Source organism: Rattus norvegicus, chromosome 18 (assembly GCF_021556685.1).
Source record: "Rattus norvegicus strain SHRSP/BbbUtx chromosome 18, alternate assembly SHRSP_T2T, whole genome shotgun sequence".
NCBI classification, from domain to species: domain Eukaryota; kingdom Metazoa; phylum Chordata; class Mammalia; order Rodentia; family Muridae; genus Rattus; species Rattus norvegicus.
Window position 1 is genome coordinate 41,506,108 of NC_141551.1, and position 16,270 is coordinate 41,522,377.

Sequence of the window (16,270 nt, forward strand, 5' to 3'; positions counted from 1 at the left end):
TGGGGCTCTGTGATTGGAGGAAATCATATTTAAACTAGGTTATAAAAATGAATAAAAGTTCTATGAACAGAAAGGGAGACTTGAAAAGCAGAGAACCATACTGGCAGGAATAAAATACAGGCTGTTCTGTAAAAGGATTTGGTTTTGATCAACAGGATGGATTTTGGACTTTATTCTGAAGCAGTTTACTATTTTAAACAAGTTTCTGTTGGCAATGTTGTTTTGTTTGTATGTGTTTGGTGGAAGACTTTTTTTTCCTGCAGCATAGAATTAGGTCTGTAGGCATTGAGATTTAAAGCAAGTGAATTAAGAGCTTGTTGGAATAGTTAAAAGGAAATTTCCACCAAGGGAAACTAAAGAATGACTTGGTTAGTGTTAATGGCTAATAAAAGCCGAGAAGGAAATTGTGAGGTTTAACCAGAAAGTAAGTGTGTGTGTGTGTGTGTGTGTGTGTGTGTGTGTGTGTGTGTGTGTGTTTTGTCTGCATGTATGTGTGTGTACTACATGCATGTGTGTGTGGTACATGCAGAAGCCAGAAGAGGATATCTGGTTGGATCTCCCAGAACTGGAAGTTGCTGACAGCTGTGAGATGACATGTGGGGTGCTGGGGGTTGACCCTGGATCCTCTGAATAAGCAGCCAGTGCTCTTAATCTCTGAACCATGTCTCTAGCCCCTGTTATTATTTTTAAGAAAGAATTGATTCACACCCTGGACAGAATGGAGTGAAACATTGATTTAATAATTTATTTTGTGAATTGTTTTCAACAATTATGAATTGTTTATTTCTATGGGTTTTCCACTTAATATTTTTGAACCAAAATTGACTGCAGGTGAATGAAGCCTCCAGGAAGTGATAGAACAGATGATGCGAGAGAATTGTGTAGTTAATATTTATCACTTATTTCAGTCACTTTTATAGATTGTTCTATTCAGTCCTTTCAGTAATCTTGTGGGGAACTAATATCTCTGTTTTCAACTCAATAAACTTAAGACTCACGTAGGTCATGTAATTGCCTGAAGTTCATAGTACGATGAGAGTGAACTTTGAGCCTTCATTACAAATTATTTCACTAGTTTTTAAAACAAAGATTACCAAAACAAAGAAACTTTTTGTAGTGATTCGTCTGTTTATATTAATTTTTTCTCTTAGGTTCATAATATTCTTGCAGAAATGGTGATGGGGGGAATGGTATTGGAGACCAACATGAATGAGATTGTCACACAAATTGATGCACAAAATAAACTGGAGAAATCTGAGGTAAGACTGGGAAATGCTCTGGTTTGTGAGGGTTTGGAGCATGACCAGGAGCTATTTTTATTTATGACTTCATAGCCATCACTGCTTGCCCTTCAGTATCAATCCTTAGGTACAGTTGAGTACCCATTCAGGTTCAGAAAATGAGTAAGCCCATTGCAGTATGTCAAAATGTCCCAAGACTGCTAATCTCTAAATAGCTTTATGTATTTCTTTAACCACAGTGGTAGCTGCCTTCAAATATAGTTTTAAGGGGGAAAGGAGAGGAAATAGAATTGTTCTGAGCAAGTCATGTTTTATAATAGGTGTTTGGTCAAACTGCATATTGAGACAAAGAAATTTAGTTCCTTAAATCTTTTTTAGATCCTTCCCAAAGGTCAGTAACAGGTTTGTTAAGTTTTATAGTTTATATGTTAATACATACATTTTATTGTATTCTATAATGGAAACAAACATGTTTGTGGCTAACTCTGTGCTGTTAGATTCAGCCTCAATAGGTTGAGTAAGGACATTTGTACTTTAGAACTTTAGTCACTTCTCTCAAGAGCTAGACTTCAGATCAGTGGCAGGTGCTGCACCGGACTGTTTAAGTTTCCATTATCTTGGTGGCTGCTACTTAGGGCACAAGTTTAGACCCATGAGCAGTCTCTATACCTTATCCAGTATTGTATTTAATGAAGGCACTCTTTGACTTGTTATTTGAGACAGGCTCACCGTGCTGTCCTGGTATTCACAGAGATCCACCTGTCTCTGTGTCCTGGGTATTGGGATTTCAAATCATGTATTACCATACCCAGCCTTTAAGGGTACTCTTACATTCTATAACCAAGATTGGAAAGAGAACACAACAGCAGCAATCATAGTCACATGATTATTAGTGCAAGGTCAGTTTCAAGTCAATATTATTATCAAAGGAGTAGGATTAATACACTAAATTAATTTACAACAGGTGAGTTCTGAAAATGTCTTGTTCATATTTAAAGTTCAGTTTGATAAACTTTTATACTCATTTTAATTGAAGAAAATGCGGGATATGAGCCAGAAAAAGTTGAAGCTCCTTATAAAAACACTTTCCTGTGTTTTAAAGTAAAGGTAGACTTCTATTTCTCTTTTATCTCACTTGGCCACCCCTATTGGTCTCCAAAGGAGATGCTTGTGATGGGGATGAAGAGCTTAAAGACAGGACCCATAAAGTAACTGTGTATCACATTTGTTCTACCACCTGTTTTTACATTATGACTTTTGAAAGCAGAAAATATGCAGTATATTATTAGAGAAGTTTTGTGTTAGATCAAGGAAAAGAACAGTGTTATTTAGTATATTTATTTACAACATTACTCAGCACAGTAAAAGAAAAGCTATTGAATTTATTAAAGTTTTAAAATGTTGACTTGAAATGTATGCAAATTGTTCAGCATTGCTTCCCTAAACTACATTAGTAGTTTAAATGCCAAGGCCACAATAACATAATGCCTCAATGGTTGCTCTAAAATACAGGCTTAATTTGTGAACTCTCTAATCTGTAAACACACATTAGTCACATGGCTGGTTTTTCATATTTTAGGGACTCATTTCTTATCAGTGGTGGTCCCTCCTTTCCTCCTTTCTTTCCTTTTCTTTTCATTCTCCTGTTTCCTTTTGCTCTGCATAGTGTTTTGTATAGTATTTGTAAAGGTCATGGGTAAGAAGTAAATTCTGCATCTTTGTTTTTTTTATTTTTCCAGTAGAATATATTAATAAGACAGTTTTTATTAGCTATGGAGAGTGGCAAGATGCAGAATTAATATTTTTGGTGGGAATGCTATAGTTTTATAAAATTACTATGCAAAAATATTTTTCACAGGCTTAAACTTGTTTAAATAGTTTAAAATATTGATGTATGCTTCTAGTGGTCATCCTTTGGCCATGTTTTAATATATATAATCAGCTGTTATTTTCTGTCAGATTAGTAGTTTTACATATGTATGTACTTTGCAAGAAGATATGGTTTAATCAGATAAGGATTAAACCACCAAATTATGTTACATCCTATTTCTTGAAATAGTGTTAAAATTATATTGACTTTGTGAATGTTGTCATTAACTAAACTATATTTTCAATGTTGGAAGACTACACACTAAAGTTCAAGTCTTCATATTTTCATATTCAAGTCTTCAAGAATTGAATTATTTAATTCTTTTAGTTAACTTCAGGTATGTAGCTCCACAGACTAACCCAAAATGATTTGAGAGCAGAGTATTAATTTCTTCTTAAATTATTACAAAGCAAAAATAACAAGGAAGACATAACTAAAATTTTGATTGGTAAAAAGAATTGATCATATTTTTAAAATTCATATGAACTGTTTTAGGATTGTCTTCTAGCTTTTGAAAAATCACCCTGAATATAATTAACTTACAGCATTTAAAGTATGAATTTATCTAGGTTACCTGTTTTAATAATTCAATAGTGACTATTTTAATAATTAAATATGGTGTCTTTAAGGCAGGGAGTTTCAGTGATGGAAGAAAGTGACCAGTTTAATTCCTAGTTATCTAGACAGGACAGGTCTGCCCACCCTGAAGGAGGAGAGAGGCAAAGGCATGCACAGTGTATTTTCATCTATGGTGATTTGATAGGAAAAAATGGTTTATTGTCTTTTGGGGATTTTGGGAAAGAGGGTTTAAGCTGGGAGGTTGGTGGGTTTCGGGAAACTTGAGAGTCACCCAGTAATCTGCCAGGGAATATAAGGAATTCTGGGGGTGGTAGAGGGTGGGGTGGGAGACTTGTTGGAATTATGTATTTCGTGTTGTTATTCTTAAGGTGGATAAATGGATCTGAATTTAGTGACTACTTTTTAAGTCAGTCCTCCTTTTTTCCTGAACATCCTGATCTTTCTAGCTCTTTCCATTCTTCTCTCTTACAGACCTTTATCTTTCAGTCTCCCAGACAGGACAGGTAGACAAGGTATTGCTGACTTTGAGAAAACGTACTTAACAAAGGGAAAGCAAAATGATGTCGAAGGCAATTACTTTTTAGGCCAGACTCAAAAATTCTTTGTGTTAATGAACCCATATAGTCCCTGTAGCCTATTTTCCATTCTAGTTTCTCCTTGTAGTTTCTCCATCTTTTATTGGACGTAGTGTATTTTACTAGTATATCATTGGCGTCATGTTTGTTCTGTTTTGTCTGCCTGCATTGTAAAAGGAAAATTTTAATTCTTTGTTTTTTTTTTTGTAAAAACATGATCATTTAATTGTAAAGTTACATTTGTAGAAATGACAGTGTACTTTATATATAAAAAGTTAATTTTGAGCATCCCTTTAGCAGAACCAATCTCAGATAGATAGAGAGAAAGAGAAAGAGAGAGACAGACAGAGAGACAGAGAGAAAGAGAGATGCCAGTATTTTTTTTTTTAAATTATCTACGTTAAGGTTCTAACATAAAATTTACCTGCTGGGTCTTAGAAGCTGTGAATTTGAAAACCAAAAGCTGAACCTATTGAGTTTTCCATATAAAGTGGGAAGCAGTGAAGGTTTAGAATAATGGCTGTTAAATAATTAAATAATTAAAAAACCCTTTCCTTGTAAGATGGTTTTCAGTTCCAAAATCTTAACAGAATTGTTCTGAGAATGTATAGTAACAGTGGCTAATCTTAAAAGATGAATGGGATCTAAAAATAAAATTATATATACCAAAATCTCAAACATTCAAACACATTGTGTTTATAAAGCCTATTGGAAAGTATTGGGAAAGTTTTTAAATAAACTCTTAGGTTTACCAAACTAATTTTTTTGTTTATGCTACACACATACACTCACCCATGACACCCCCCACCCACTTAACCTTAAAGCATACACACAAATACTCACACCTTTGATTACTTCATGAATTAGCTGTGAATTACTGTTTAAAAAGCCTTATGGTAATGATGATGATGAGTACTTTTTTGTTTTCTGAATAAAACATTTTTGCAAAAAATAATTAAGATGTTTTAAACTTCTGGTTGAAATTTTCTGAATCAAAATAATTTACTGAGTGGAGACAAATTAAAATAATTTACTCTATGGGAGACAAAGTTCTCTATTAAGCTAACACTTGTTACCTGTCTTGACTGACTAGAACTAGAAAAGCCTTCTTGAGAGTCTGGCACTGTTCTTCAGCCATGACCTTATTAGTCTGGGTGGGCTTGAAGAGTACTGATGCATAGTGATAGATTTATAGTAATTAGTATAATTCATATCTCACTCTGAGATCACGGGCTATCATTATGTAGTTCAGATGCAACTTTTGGCCCCTATATCTTAGTCTTATTTTCTGGTATGGAAAATAAGTAATGACCTCTTACCTTCATTGATTGAGATCACCAGCAGTTTCTGTGATCCCATGATTACTTGTATTATTTTCTAGCAAAAGAGACAGTAGCCACTTAGGTCTTTTAACTTTTATCCCTAAAACTAGTAATTGAGTTTAAAGGAATTAAATATCTGTTTCAAAAGAGTAGAGGATAGAAATTTGGGAAGGTTAGCACATGAGTAGATACTTTCCCCTTAACTTGATAGGAACATTTATTTAGTATTTTTACAAAATTACTCTGACAACACCTGAGGTCACATGCTATGCTCAGAACTGCCTATGATCAACTCATGAATGTTATTAGTCTACTGTATTTATTTCATCCAGGCAGATTCTCTGTCACATATTAAATAAAACCGTGGGGCCAGGTGTGGTTATATACACCTTTATTCCCAGTACTTGGGAAACAGAGGCAAGCAGAGTTCAAAGCAAGTCTGCTTTTCATAGAGAACTACCAGCCAGCCAGCACTACTTAAAGAAAGGGACAGAGAAAGAGAAATTAAAACTGAAATTGAAGATAATATATAAGTTAATTTTTTTAGGGTTTATGAAATTTTTTTAAAATTGTCTATGAAGTACTAAAGGTCTGGCTCTCTAGATTGTCATCAGGGTTTCTAATGTGTTACAATTGTGACTTAAGCACTACCTTCAAAACAAGAACCAAGCCTGTTTTGTCTGCTTGGTTTGTTTTGAGACATAGTTTGGCAGTATAGCTCAGACTGGTTTTTAATTGAGTTCTGGGATTACAGGTGTGTGCCACTGTGCCCTGCAAGAACAAGGCTATATAAATTCCCAAATTAAAAGTTAATCTGCCTCATATTAAATTAAAAGATTTGGGATTTTCTGTTTTACTAAAAAATATTGTTAATTAAATTTAGTTAATTAATAATGTCATTTTGTTAATGATTTTGAGTCTGAAACCATTTAGCACCATGTTTATTAATGTTGGCCTTTTTGATTTGGCTGTTAGGTCAAAATTACGAATGTTCATATAGCAAGTTTCTAGAAGAAAGGGTAAAGAAAGACTTCAGTTTGCATAGATTATTCCAACTGCCATCTTATAATGCTATATTTCAAACTTGAAGAAAATACTTCAAGTTGGTAGGATGGTATTTTATACTTTATGAAATAATAAGTATATAAACTTATGTATGTATGAAATAAGTACATAAGTACATAATAATAATAAGTACTATTAATTTCTGTTTCCCTCCAAGAAAATTGATTACTGCATGAGGAAAGGGAAGTTTCAGGTTCTTTCAAATATATTTTAGCAATGCTGCTTTTTCAGTTTTGCTTGCACATATTTTGTTTATTTTTGGGTCTGGCAATTTAAAACCAAAACCAAAACCAAATCATATCCATCCATTACTATCTTCGTGATTCAGGTGCTTGAAATTCCCAAGAGTATGTCTGTACAAGTCTTCTATCTGTTTGGCCTCATTTTGGTATACCTGCAGACTTCATTTTGTTTTCTTTCTCTTAATTCTGTTAATTTATTTAACCTCATGGGAGAGAAAACACGGCCATTCTTTTCTCTATGGTACTTCATTCTTTCATCCAGCTCATACTCTTAGCCGCTTTGGATTCATATATTTGTTTTCCTTAGTGGAGTGGCCGCTGCTTAGCCGCCATGGTAGTGCGCTAGTGTGACAGATGGAAACAAGTTATTTCTCCAGTAGAACGTCACTCTTCTTATTTTTGCTTTGTATCTACTGTGCAATGTTAAATCTTTACCAGCAGTGCTGTACTGTCAAGAATAGCTTATTTTTTACACTTTAAAATTATATATATCACTAAAAAGTGAGGTGAACTTAATTTCTGTAAATGTTGCTGTTGGAAAAGTTGTTAGTAAAAGTTACCTATTTGCTTTGAGAACATCTTCAAAAAAAAAAAAAAAAAAGAAAGAAAAAGCTTAGCGAAGATGAAAATTACTTTTCACCTGTGTTGGAAAACAGATTTCCAAACAGGAAATTACGTTTTCCATATTTAAATTTTAGACTTACAGTCAAGAATGTCTGAAAATAAAATTTATTTTCTGTTTTGGTGTTATATGAATAACACAATCCTTTTTTTAAGTTATAATTTATCTTCAAACATCTATAATTCATGAAAGCTTTATGAAATGGTCAATAGGCCTATTATTTTTCTTATTTATATTCTGCAGAATCTGATCTCTTTGAATATTTGCTTACTAAAATTAAAATGTATATTTCATTGTTTACTAGCATTTACCTTTCTAATATATCTAATATATGTCCTACACAAAAGCATTGAACATGCTTGAGAAATAATTTGATTCTGCTAATTCATCTGCGTGTTCTAAATAGTTCCCATCCTCTGCATGTCTATGGCTTGCTGCGTATGTTTAGAAGAGGTCTAGATGGTTGCACTTAGAAACTTCTGATTTTGCATAGCACTATGTGGCATATAAATGGCATTGACATCAGTTTCTATGGTGACTTTGTATATTTTAATTAGTAGCTAAGAGTTGAAACTATCTTTGGTCACAGAAACAGTTTAATGAAATGTAACAAGATGTTTTTCTTTTTCTTTGCCTGAGCTTACTATACACATGGTATTATAGAAATAAACAAGGCTTCACAATAGTGAAAAGTAGGGCTCCTGTTTATAAAGGTAAATGATAAAATGAGCAAAATAAGACACATTCTTTCACAATAATAAAATCTTTTAATAATTTATACCTTTAAAATATTTATATTCAAATACTTTTCCCTAGTCAACTTTTCATATGTAATCCTTTATGGAAATTCCACGCCAAAATAGTAGCAAATTGATCTGGGTATTTCAAAATTTACCAAATCCTTTACCTGGAAAAATTGTGATAGCTCCAAATGCCTACAACTTTGAAATACTTTCTGTTCCCTTGCAGACAGCATACTCTTGGGAGAGGAAAACTTACAGGGTAGTAACCATATTGAGCTGGATTATTTGATACCGAGTCATTCTAAATTTTATTAGCTAGGACTTTTACTTGAAATCATCAAATTAGAGATCCTTTTGAATATGATATATGTTCAGTTATATTATTTTGAAGATGTTATTTTTAGTTGTATCTTTAACATTTTTGGGTGCGGGTGGAAAGGAAGTGGTGTATACCATAAACGTCATTGTTTCAGGTAGGTAAAATGAAGCAGTCAGTCAAATTTTCAGTCTTGCATCAAAAACAACCTTCATTAAGTTACAGAAACTGAGTTATCCCACCCTCTCTGGACTTGGGTATGGAGCTTTTGTCCAGTGTCACCCATATCATTGCCTGTGTAGACCATATCTATTATTAATACAGTTTTACTAAGTTTTTATTTCCAATCCTAAATTAATAATCCATGGCTTTTATTTTATTGCTTAACAATGTTTGTATCCTTTATTCAGCAAATAGTTTACACTGGCCTATTTTGTATCAGTCAAGATTTTTCTCAGGTAACAACAGCTTTATTATTATTATTATTATTATTATTATTATTTTAATTAAGAGAGGTAGGATTACAGAAGACAAAATCTTAAATTATGAAAAGGGACTTTAGAACTATTGCTTCTAATGTCATGGATATTTTCTTTTCATATATGTAATTCATCAGAGGGGAAGGTTTTTTTTAATTATTTGTTTTGTGTAAAACAATGCCACTGAACTCAATGAACTCAAATGTTGTTGGCTTTTGCTTTTTATATAGTCTGAATTTTTTAAAAACAATGAAATCTTATTGATGTATGTCAGATCTTGACAATGAAGCCTACTGTCAAAAGTTATATATGTTCATTTTTAAGCTTAGTTTTTGTCAAATTACTTGACAAATTATAAATGTTCCTACTAGAGGAAGCCAAGTGTTATGCACTAATGGTGATAACTATAAATTTAAAATTCCTTTCTTACATAGACTATTCTTTCTCCAAGTTTGTGGCTGAAACTTGATTTGTGTTATTGAGTCTACCTTAGATGACAAAGCTTGTTTAGTCATTAGATTTCCACTAATGACTTGCTCAGGAGATTCTCCATGCAGTTTCAACTTTGGTCAAAATTGTTCTTTTTAGACTAAAACTTACCTAAAGATGTGATTTTTTTTTTAAGTTTAGTGTATTAGACTTTTCTTAGAAAAGTTTGGAAGAGCCTCCACAGTATTAAAACCAATTTCATTGTTTTGAAATGTAAGTGTTGCCCTAAACTAAATAATTACTATTACTTTTATTTTACAAACATATATTAATGATAATTTCCATTTTAAAATAAAATAAATCTGTCATGATTATTTAAGACATTTTAATAAGGAAACTAATAATAGTCAGTCTTCAAAACTCATCACTGTTAAAATTGTAGCTAAAAATTTATGTGAACATTGTGTGTGGTATCTGGGTAGCACACATACCTCATACTTAAATCTTTCTTTACATTGTTATTGCATGTATTCACTGTATTTTCTAATGTGTCAACTGTTTTCTCTTTATAGATAAGTATTTCAAAGTAACCATCTCATACTGATTCAAACTACCATCTGCTCTCTAGCTTGTTAATGTGAAAATCCTTATCATTGTCTTCCATTGCTAAGTTTGTTTGTAATGAGCTACACCTGAGTTGTACATTTTCTTTTTCTTTTATTTGCTTCCGTATACAGGCTGGCTTAGCAGGAGCTCCAGCCCGTGCTGTATCAGCTGTAAAGAATATGAATCTTCCTGAGATCCCAAGAAATATTAACATTGGTGACATCAGTATAAAAGTGCCAAACCTGCCCTCTTTTAAATAAATATTAAAAAGGCCACTCCCAGGTAAAACCCAGAGGGAAAGTCATCTAAGTTTACCATGCAATTGTTTACCAAAAATAGAGGAGGAGAGTCTTAACTTTGCTCTTGGATTTAAGTCAAGGTACTGTATAGAAGCTGCATAAAATCAGTATGGAAGTTCAATGTTGCTTTTCTTGCTCAGTGATTTTAAAGAAATTGACTAGTTCCCATGTGATTTTTTTTTCTTTTCTAAATGCATTCCTATGCCCACATAAAGGCATGCCTCTATATATTGGCTATTACAGTATTTCGAAAAGTGAGATGTTTCTTTAATTATGTACAACCCAAGATGTTGATGTTTTGTATGGATCACAAGTGCAGCATTCTCTAATTCTTTCTGCTGTTTGTCACAGTTGTTATTTAAAGAACCAAGTATGTATTGCATGAAAACATGACTTTTTCTTTAGTTTAAATAAACTCCAAGGTAACTGGACTTCTAAAGTACCTTTCTGTTTTGCTTGGTATCTACTTTAGCAATAATTTTTTTTACAACCTTCTGACTCAACAAAGTAAATAAAAGTATATTTTACCACTGTTAAGCAACTGTCAGTGTTGACTTTTTCAATTCATACTCATGTTTTTATTACTCAGAAGCTCACCAAGTCATTCAGAAACTGCTATGTCAAGATCGCCTGATGTCTCAGTGCGTTTACTTTGTATGATGAAACTTACAGTGGGAGATGGTGTGTCTTTTTTAGGAATGTTAAAGAAATGCTTTGTTTTTTCTATAAATTCCTTGCCTTAAACTTTGCCTCACATCCTTGCCCAGATGATAACAATGGTGTCAGCACATAGCTGTTTGTAAAGATTCCATGTGTGTTATAAAGTCATAGCTAAACTATTGAATCTTGACTGTGTGGTTTTGCCTTTGAGTTCTGGCACATGTTCTAATTTCTTGTTGGCTCATATTTTCACATAGGCTCTTTTTTCAGGAACTGAGGGTTCCTTCCCCAGCTAGACCATGGGTTCCATATAGTTTTCTTTCCAGCCATGTTTTCTTTGAAGCACTTCTTCAGATTTTTTTAAAAAGTATTTGTTTATTTGTTATATATAAGTACACGGTCTCTGTCTTCAGACACACCAGAAGAGGGCATTAGATTTCATTACAGATGGTTGTGAGCCACCATGTGGTTGCTGGGATTTGAACTCAGAACCTCTGGAAGAACAGTCAGCGCTCTTAACCGCTGAGCCATCTCTCCAGCCCTAAAACTTGCAAACTCTTTTTTTTTTTTTTTTTTTTCTGAAGCTGGGGACCGAACCCAGGGCCTTGCGCTTGCTAGGCAAGCGCTCTACCGCTGAGCTAAATCCCCAACCCCAGATTTTTTTAATATATGAATTTTACTCTAAGAATTCTGTAAGAAAAAGATCACTTTTTTCAAGCTTTGTCTCATTTATTTCACCACTTTAAACAATAAGACAAAACAGTAGTCTGTTATTAATAGAGGGTTTTCCCCCCTTACACAGAATCATATTTGTTTCTGTGTGGAATTGCAGACTTTATTATATTGAGGTAAAAGAAAATTGAATCTTCAGTTTTTGCAATTTCCACCAGTTCTAAGATAGTAAAAAGACTTAGAGGAAATTTGGGAAGGAAGGGTGGTCAGGAAGAAGTGGTATGAATGAAGGGCAGAGCACATACACATTCAGGGTCGTGCTTAGGGTAGCTGAGAAACAGGGGGAGTCAGTAGCAGGACAAATGAAAGAAAGAGTTACTGAATGTCCCTGACTCAGCCTTTTAGAAAATATCATCCTGAGTGACGTAACTCAGACCCAAGAGCACATGCATGGTATGTGCTCACTACTATGTACTCACTAATAAGTGGATATTAGTCAAAAAAAAAAAAGTACAGAATACCCAGAATACAACCCACAGAACTCAAGAAGGGTGCTTCAGGACCCGAGGATGCTTCAGGCCCACTTGGGAAGGAGAAGAGGGAGGGAGGGACTTGGGTGGGGAAGGGAAGGGAGAGGGGGAAAGGGGAACATGATCAGGTATGGAGGGTAGGAACAGGAGAGAAGCCCCGAAGGCTATTAGAAAGAATGGAAATATGCCACCTCGGGTGGGTGGGAGGCAGGGGGATCCCCTAGCATGTACCAAAGATCTGGGAGGTGAGAGAATCTCAGGACTCAAAGGAGGGACCTTAGGTGAAATGCCCAGAAGTGGGGAGAGGGCCCTTGTAGAGTCCACCTCCAGTAGACAGACAGGCCATCTAGTGGAAAGATGGGGTTGCCATCCCACAGTCAAAAACACTGACCTGTTCCTGTCTAAAAGAACTGAAGAGATAAAAATGTAGAATAGACTGAAAGAAAGGAGATTCAGTGACTCCCCAACTTGGAATCCATCTCAAGGGGAGGCTTTCAAGGCCTGACACTACTAATGATGTGTGCTCACAGATAGGAGCCTAGCATGGCTGTCTTCCAAGAGGCCCAACAAGCAGCTGAATGAGACAGATGCAGATATTTGCATCCAACCATTGAACTGAAGTTAGGGATTCCTGTGGTTGAATTACAGAAAGGCTGGAAGAAGCTGGAGGAGGGCAATCTCATAGGAAGACCAGCAGACTCAACTAACCCAGACCCCTCAGATCTCTCAGACACTGAGCCACCACCATACACTAGCTGGCCCGAGGCCCCTGATACATATACAGCAGAGGACTACCTATTCTGGCCTCAGGGAATGGGGAGGCCTTTCAGTGGTGGGGTGGGTTGAGGACATGCTCTTGAATTGGGGAGGGTGGGCTGGAAGTGGGTAATGACTGGACTGTAAAAAATAAAGGTAATGTGGGGGGAAAAAGTCTTGTAGCAACAACTAAGCCTAATACACTTTGTCATAACTATACTTAAAAGATTTGGGGAAGGAAATGAAATTATTGGATAACTAGAAATTTTTTAGCTCAGTCTGGCCTCAACTCCCTGGTTCTGAGATTGCTGGGTTCACCGAAAAGAACAGAGGCAGCTATACTATAAGCCAGCTTGTCAGAAAGATATTAAGGAAGGAGATAAAGAGATTTAGGGAGTGGTGATCACAGTGCAAGATCCTACCCAGCTGGCATATTGTCCGTGCTTACAAAGGCAAAGACCTGAATTGAAGGTCAGCCTGGGACAGAGGGAGTTTAGGTCCAGTTATTGGACTTATTTTCAAATACTATAAAATTGAATATTTAAACGAAAGGATTAGAAGATAAAGTTCAATTTCTAAAAAAAAAGACATTTAGAAAGTAAAAGGTAAAATTAGAGAATCATTCCATTAAATTCTAATAGGTTAAGGAGTCAGAAAATATAGGGAAGAAGTTAACATGCATCCCCCCAATTTCCATTTTTCTTAATATTTACTTGGGTTGTAAAAGTTTTGGAGTTTAATGGCCCTCAAAATGCATATTGAAAAAGACTCATACTAGTGCCCTAGTTGGCCTAGTGCTAGTAACAAATACATTGACTAGATTATAAATGGCAGAAATTTATTCTCACTGTTTTGGAGACTAAGACATTTCTGATCAAGAATTCAGCTTTTTTTTTTTTAGTCTGGCAAGGGCCTTGTTTTGTTTTGTTTTCCCCTCCAGACAATACCTCCTAGTTGTGTCCTTTGTGGATAAATGGACTAGCTGGCTCTTGGGACCTCTTAAGGACACTAATCCCTTTCATAAGGCCTCATCCTCATGACATAATTACCTCTAAAGGGCTTTTTTATATTTTCGCATTGGCAGTTAGCATTTCAACGTGAGCGTTTTGAGCAGTCTCTGAGCTGCTATAAATGCTCAAAGTTGCTTGTTTTTAGTAGGTTTGAAAGTTTCCAAGATCAAGCCTCAGCATATTTGTTGGTAGGAGACTGGCTTGTAGCTGCAAAGAGGAGGAAAACGCTGCAAGATCATAGCAGATGTTAGCTGTCAACTCTCAGATCACACATTCTCAACTTTCCTAATGCTGTTGTCCTTCAATACAGTTCCTCATGTTGTGGCGATCCCCCACCATAAAATAACTTTCATTGCTAATTCATAACTGATTGTGCTACTGTTATGAATATGAATATCTGATATGCTGCATATCTAGTATTTGACCCCTGTGAAAGGGTCATTTGACCCCCCCAAGGGGGTCATGACCCACAGATTGAGAACCATGGGATTAGATATTATGTCATTTTGGCAAAAGTTAGCAAAGTTGACATACATCCAGTGGTAGAGATGGTTGGGGAACATGAGAGAACTCTCATAAAAATATCTGGGTTGTGATTTAACATTAAAAAATATCAAGTTCTGTGGGAAATTTTAATGAAAAATAAACATTTATAAACATAAACTATATGATGGTTCTGAATTCCTGCCTGTCTTTTGTTCTGATTTTTGAAAACAGGGTCTGTGTGTCCAGTGCTGGCCTTCATGATCCTGTCTGGGTTTCCTAAGTGCTTATCCTTTAATATAAAGTCGTTTATTACATTAATTTTCTACCAAACAAAATAGTACATGAGATTGTTTATCTGTAAGAAAATGGTTGGGGTAAGTGATATGTTTGTTTTGATAGCAAAAGAATAGAATGACCTGGTGTCTGTTCAGGATTAGCTGAAAGGCCACATTACATCCATACCATGCAATTCTACCACTGCCAGGAAGAATAAAAAGGTCCCTGAAGAGTGCCCTTAGAAATAGCCCTTAGAATGTACTGCTTGGTGAGAAAAGGAAGACAGGGAAGTAGATGGACTGTATGGTATGGTATATGTATGTAAGTGCTTTTCAGGAAAACTATGTAGGAAAGTATCGAGAGGGTATTATGAGGAGTTGGATTACTTGGTGTTGAAACAACTGACAAGTCCAAGATCTCAAGCCTCAACTTGATAATAGAGTTCAGGATCAGCTGATGCCCTTGTTTTCACCCTAAGAAATTAAAAAGCCAGTGTCGTAGTTCAAAAGCAGTGAGACAAGAGGAAATCTTTCTTGGGGCCAGGCAGGTAAGTCATAATATATCAATTATCTAAAAGGGGAGTATATTATGTATTTACCTTTTTTTTAAATGCAGAGGTAAGTCACATATACTTAGGTGAGAGGAAACGAAATTGGGACTACAAGTAAACCTTCTCAAAGAACATTGTTTTCAAATTATTTTATATAGTTCTTAATGCCTAAAAGTTGAAATTGAAGCAGGTGAACTGATTTAGGCAGTGAGCTGGTAGTATTACTGACAGAGAAGAAATACTTCATATAACTTAGAAATACTTGGCCATGCATGACTATAGACAAATAGACCTGAGGTCCCTCCCTCCAACTGTTCTTGTGAATTAGTATTAGTGCTGTTTCTGAGATTCTGTAGGTAGGAGGGCCCATGTTCCCATTTAATTGATGGATCTATTTCCTACATCTTGGTCCTGGAAGATGATAGTGAACTGGTGTGCTACAAATTTCAGGTTGCAACCCAGTTGCAACTACTGTATCAATGTGATATGTGTTAAAGAATATTACTAAAACCATGTGTGTCATATACATACACATATAGTTCATTGGAACACATGCATGCATTCATACATACATGTTTGATCTTTTGCTATGTATTGTAATGCTAATACTGGCCCCCAAGGCCTGGTTCCCTACAGGGATGAGAAAATCCACACGTACATTGTGACTTTGTTCCTTGATTTAAAACTTGGTTAAATAAAGATGCCAACAGCCTATAGCTGGGCGGGAGATGGTTGAGGTTGGGTCCTGGCTCAGGGAGAGAGAGAGAGGAAAAACTGTGGGGTAAGATATTAAAAGTATGACCATGAGGGCTAGCCAATTGGAGTTAAGAGCAGCCCAGACGGAACATGGCAAGTCCTATTGTGGGGTTATTGGCAAGGAGATAATCATAGCTTAGAGGGGGTTAGATATCTGCCCAGCTCTAGTGCATTATAGGCTTATTA

At 35.3% G+C, this 16,270-nt stretch overlaps 1 protein-coding gene across 7 annotated transcripts in view; it reads left to right on the forward strand.

Moving 5' to 3' along the window:
- Positions 1-10,925, forward strand: part of Ap3s1 (adaptor related protein complex 3 subunit sigma 1) — a 68,848-nt gene extending 57,923 nt beyond the window's left edge. For 2 of the 7 annotated variants that reach the window (XM_087592663.1, NM_001398642.1), the window contains 3 exons: positions 1,152-1,259; positions 4,162-4,202; positions 10,221-10,925. In XM_087592663.1, the coding sequence (XP_087448789.1) occupies positions 1,152-1,259; positions 4,162-4,197 (144 nt within the window). In that variant the 3' untranslated portion in view covers positions 4,198-4,202; positions 10,221-10,925. Of the gene's footprint in view, positions 1-1,151; positions 1,260-4,161; positions 4,203-8,985; positions 9,034-10,220 lie in introns of all 7 variants that reach the window. The other 5 variants (XM_087592661.1, NM_001398641.1, XM_087592662.1 and 2 more) reach the window with 3 other exon arrangements.
- The last annotated feature ends 5,345 nt before the right edge of the window (positions 10,926-16,270 follow it).